Genomic DNA, 5536 nt, shown 5'->3' with positions numbered 1-5536 from the left:
GGTAAGTGTAAGTGGCAGCCTGCAGCCCTGAGTGGAGTATGGATCGTGAGAGCGACAGGCAGGAGTACCTCAAGAGCGAGCCAGCGAGTGCTCTCTCTCTCTCATCGGAGCGCTTACCTGTCTACAGGTAGAGTGAGTTCGGTCCCCGATGTGGGGTCGGGTGCCTTCGGCTGGGCTCGGGCTCGGGCAGTGCGTAAGCTACAGGTAGTGAGCGCGCGCTCTCTCTCTGTCTCTCCGCACGATCCGCGATAAGGCGGCTCTCAATGTTACGAAAACTGTTCCCACTCAGGCAACAGGGTTGAGGTTCCGCTCAGGGCTGCCTGGTGCTCTTCCATCTTCCACTCATTGCCGATTCCGTGTGGAAAGGTACATAACGTGAGGGTTTAGGACGAAGGGACTCATTCTTCACTCATTCTTCAAACGATAAAGTTCGAAAAACAGAAACAGAAGAAAACCCACTCCCAGTGCAGCAATATATTTTTTATTTGTTGTTCAGCGATCCAGTATTTCGCTTTTCACGTGCGTGTGTGAACAAAAGAGAACCGATCGGACAGAGATGTCAAGTGTGGTGTATTCCAGCAGCAAGATGCAGTCCCAGATTCCGGTGCCTGTGCCAGTGCCCGACATGTTCCCCACAACGATCAGCGGCGCCGCCAAGGTGTTCCGCTACCAGCACATTATGCCGGCTCCCAATCCAGGCCAGGAGATAATCTCCAGCGGTGGAAGCTCCATGCCCATCAAGACGCGCAAGTATACGCCGCGTGGCATGGCTCTGGAGAGATCTTCAGCCTCGTCCTCATCCTCATCATCATCGTCCTCCTCCTCCTCCTCATCGGTGCTGGGGGCTGGCGCACCGTACAACGTGGACCAGTCGCAGTCCGTGCAGCGGCGCAACGCCAGGGAGCGCAACCGCGTGAAGCAGGTGAACAACAGCTTCGCCCGATTGCGGCAGCACATCCCTCAGTCGATCATCGCTGACCTGACCAAGGGAGGTGGCCGGGGGCCGCACAAGAAGATCTCCAAGGTGGACACGCTGCGCATAGCCGTGGAGTACATCCGCCGGCTGCAGGACCTCGTCGACGACCTCAATGGCGGTGCGCCCGCCAGCTCCAGCGCCGCCAGTGCCGTTGTCAGCCAGCTGCAGCTCTGCCTGGACGAGGAGACCTGCAGCAATAGCTCCAGCAGCTCCGGGAGCAGCAGCCACGGGAGCCACCACCTCTACTACAGCAGCTCCCTGGCAGCAGCAGCTGCGGCGGCGGCTGCCACAACGACGACAACTCCGCTGCAGCAACAGCAGCAACTACAGCGCCAGCAGTTCCCCCATCAGCAGCCATTGGCACCCATCTCGCTCAATAGCAACCTGGTTGGAGTGGGAGTGGGAGCAGCAGCAGGTGGTGCCACCATCAGCATCCCCGGGCAGACGACGGCCTGCCACTCGCCCACCTCCTCCTTCAACTCGAGCATGTCCTTCGACTCGGGCACCTATGAGGCGGCGCCCCAGCAGCTGTCGGCACCCCACATGGAGCTGGACATGGAACTGGAGCCGGAGGCGCATGCCGCCCAGCTGCAGCTCAAGTTTGAGCCATACGACCACTTCCAGCTGGACGAGGAGGACTGCACGCCCGATGACGAGGAGATCCTCGACTATATCTCCATGTGGCAGGAGCAGTGATCTCCGCCAATCCTCCACACCTCTCTTCCTGCATCCTGTTTTCATCTAGTCAATTATTGAGTTGAACCAAGTGCCTCAAATTGTAAATAGACTCAGTTTTTTTAGTGTTCCATTTAGAAATATTACACACTCCTTTTTTTGTATAGATTAAGATGATCATTTTTTTTGTTAGATTAAACCATTATGAAAAAACTCCTATATATTAAACAAAATACATACGATACACAAACTATGTTTATTATTGTTGACGAAGTAATAAAGAAGGAATATCAAGCATAAAGAATGAATCAGGCCTGCTAGGGCTTTTTGGGAATCGATCCAGCACAACCGATCTTTGGGGCATTATAATGAAGGACCACTCTCCAAACTTGAAACTCCAGCCATGCGGGTAGCATTTGCACATTAATTGCAACCAAGATGATTTGGCAGTATGCCAAAACCTTAAAATACATATTGATTGGAGTGGATCGGTAGAGAGTGTAGTACTGGTGCTCGCACTGGGTGCAGGTGGTGGGAAGGATGTTGCTGCGGGCCCCGTGTTTATGGCCACTAATGCGGATTGCTGTGCATAATTTTTATGCCATATCTCCGACCATAAACCGTTAATACTAATCCCAAATACGGGCTCAGAGTACCCCGGCCGACTCAGGGGATTAGTCGTTGCCCGGGATTAGAGAGAGGCAACCCTTTCCCTATGTATTCCATTTGACTTGGCCTCTAATCAACCGACACATCCACACACGCGCTCCATCGTAAATATTTACCGAAATAAGGCTGAAGGTCAGGTAGTCCCAAAGACGAAAGTCTTCGGGGAAAAGCCTAGGCCAGAGAAATTCAAATTGCCCTGGTGAAAAGCGCAGGTAGGATCGCGATCGGGAGTAGGTCGCCGATACGAGAATGGGGCACGTGCTAGGGAACCAGATAGAAAGACAGAAAGGTGGAGGGAGAAACGCTATCGGTTGAGTCGTCAGCTAACTTCTTATCGCAATTGACTCAGGGCAAACAGTTTCGCTATGCTAATTCAATTGAATTCAAATCGAGAGGCAATTCCGAAACTAACCGAAACGGAAATGGGCGTGGCATAGCCATCATTCTGAAAACAGAGCATTGCGGGAGTTCTCGGAAAAACGACAGGCAAAATCAATCTTAATATAGAGCTCTGGACAAAATGCAATCCGATTTCAGCTCTGGAACGAAACAGAGTTGCGCGCATTGAAATCATATGAAACAATATGCTAAAATATGTAATTTTAAATAAGTTCTGAGTGGTTTTTAGACTACAAAGTATAGATATATGGATGCTGCAAATTTGATTCCCTAGAAATTGATTAATTCGGCAGAAGAGAAAAGGATATAGAAAGCCTTGAGGCAGTATTATATACGAGATTTCCCTGAATATAAAATATAAAAAAAAATATATTTGTGGTGCTTGTAGAACATTGTTTTTGTGGCCAATAAGAATATATATTAAAGCTAAGAATATTAATGTTATCTATAAAACATCTGTAAAATCTTCCCATTTTAAAACCACGTTTTTTGCATTGTTTTAATAAAAATGAAGTTTGGGATTCCGATATGGAAAATTGTTTGTAATGAAATCTGAACTTTCGACATTTTCCATGAATTTAAATTTCAAAGAATGGATATAATTTGGAAATAAACTAAACTATTGTATGAATTAGACTACAAAAATATATTTTGGTCATGAGTTCAAGCGAGAGTACTTTTGCAGTTTCTTCTTCTGTGGTAAAATCAGACCAAGAGTATCCCAGTTTTAGACTAGATATCCCTCTTGGAAATAATTGGTAAGCCTAAAACCAAAATCCCTGGCCGGCTGTAAGCCCTTCCTTTTGGCATTTCTCCAACCATTGTGCCCCATGTGCCCAATGTGACTTGTCTTTTGTTTCGAGTGTTTGTCCTACAAATTGATGGCTTTATAATGGAGTTGTTTCACGGATTGCAGGAGTGCATTGATAACCACACCACTTTCCATTTTGAGAGAGCAGGAGAAAACCAAAGAAAGAAAGCCTTTCTCTGAGCACACACACACAAAAGCATCGTTGCGATGGCTCTTCGCTCCCACGCACCAAGATGTCAGATCGCTGAGAACAAAAACTGTTGGCCAGACAATAAATTACTTTGCATTACAAAAAGAGAATACGGCTCAAACTATATTTTGACACATTAAAGGGCAGCCAGAACAAAGGAGGATCCTCGGGCGCATTGTCCTTGGTGCCCGGGTGCTCCAAGGAGCTGAATAGGGCTCACTCGAGGAGTGAGGATCGCATCGCTCTGGATGTATGTATATCTGGATCTCTGTCAACGCTGACACTTGACAACTCAATGCGATTGTCCCTGTCCCAGTATCTGTCCCTGTCCCTGCGATGCCCTGAGAATGGGGCCACAATAGTAGGCAAGGATTATATGTGTGTATATACACGATAAACGTATATTTTAGAGTATGGAGAGCACCGGAAGAACTTTCACCTTTTCCAAAACTCCAGAGCCTAGACAAATGCGCATTCGGTATTCTGTATTTTGTCATCCAACGGCAGCTGCTTTCGATTTCAGTTTTTGGTTGCTTTTTGGTTCTTGGCTCTCAAAATGAATTAAAGATCATATTTAATAGATTTCTTGGCGCGCCACTTGGTGGCAACATTGTGCGGTGCAGACGAAACGCGCCGCCGACGCGTCGCATCAATCAGGGCCCCGAAAATGTGAGTATTTCAACTAAATTATAGGCTAAGGAAGGATCTGGCCAAGACTGGGATTTGGGGCACAGGCCATGGCTGATGCACAGGGATCAGCGATCCGCGCAGGGCCCTGGCTCTGTCTCTGTCTCATTTTCAGATTGATGGCGTTTGAGTGGCGGGTGAGAGAAGAGTGGCCCCGCATGCTTCAGCTCATAATTTACCTCTTTAAGAAGTTGTTACTTGAAACATTTATTTTTACACCTAAGGCGTGATCCAAAGCCCTCGATAGCCCCACAAAAAAAAACCCAACTAAAGGAGATCCATCCCTATACCTATACCCATACCCATCCTTATAAAGAACAAGGCAATCAAAACAGGAACGTTCCGCTCGTTCTCGATTTATTTGAATTTCAATAAGGCACATGGCGCACTGAAGGGGGGAATCTGGTCTGGTCTGGCCTCTCCGGTCTCTCGAGAGAGGTTTATTATCCTGTTATGTGTATTGGGTCGGCATTTTTGGCTTTCATCTCGGCGCACGCAACGCACTCCTCGGATTGGGGGCGTTATTAATTAGCGTTATGAATTATTGATGCACAAGACCCTCGGGTGGGATGGGAGGCACACCACACCCCCATCCGTACAGTGCGAGTATCCCAGGAATCAAGGAATATACATACGTACACCCTCGATTCTGTTAACCGCAGAAAACTATTCGCAGGGCCATTCGCATTCGCGGCATTGAGTTGATATCTTCATTTTTTGGTTGCTTGGCTTCTTGGTTGGTTGGTTGCTTGGTTTGTTGGTTTGTTGGTTTGTTGGCTGGAAGAAGGATGCATAAATCGCATCTACAAGAGACACACATCATCCAGAGAACGCTCCACGAAATATGTTCCAATTAGCGGAGGGCCAAATGTGACAAGCTGCTGCCCAGACTGGCCAGAGTCGCAGTCGCAGTCTCTGCTCTGCGGACTCTGCCAGGCAAAAGTTATTCGAGTTGTCATATTAGGTTGTGATAAATGTAGTTACATACCAAATGTGATAACTCTCGGCCTCGTCTCTCGGCGAGGTCTCTGAGGTGGACTGTGACTGTGATCTGCTCTGATTTGTTTGGGCTCTGGGCTCAGTGCCCTGGCTTTGGCTTTGGCTTTGGCTTCGGTTCTGGATCGGGGCT

The 5536-nt window shown here is 48.1% G+C and overlaps 1 protein-coding gene across 1 annotated transcript; it reads left to right on the top strand.

Annotated features, from left to right (window-relative positions):
• Positions 1-389: 389 nt before the first annotated feature.
• LOC108164882 (achaete-scute complex protein T4) lies at positions 390-1895 on the top strand. Its single transcript, XM_017300833.2, has one exon. The coding sequence runs from the start codon at positions 557-559 to the stop codon at positions 1670-1672; it is 1116 nt and encodes a 371-aa protein (XP_017156322.1). The 5' UTR covers positions 390-556; the 3' UTR covers positions 1673-1895.
• The last annotated feature ends 3641 nt before the right edge of the window (positions 1896-5536 follow it).

Source organism: Drosophila miranda, chromosome XL (assembly GCF_003369915.1).
Source record: "Drosophila miranda strain MSH22 chromosome XL, D.miranda_PacBio2.1, whole genome shotgun sequence".
NCBI lineage: Eukaryota > Metazoa > Arthropoda > Insecta > Diptera > Drosophilidae > Drosophila > Drosophila miranda.
Note: the sequence above shows the minus strand (reverse complement) of the source record. Positions and strands in the feature narration are given on the sequence as shown.

What these genes read in the sequence shown, in the direction of transcription:
- LOC108164882 (XM_017300833.2), top strand. Translation starts at nt 557, where the DNA reads ATGTCAAGTGTGGTGTATTCCAGCAGCAAGATGCAGTCCCAGATTCCG.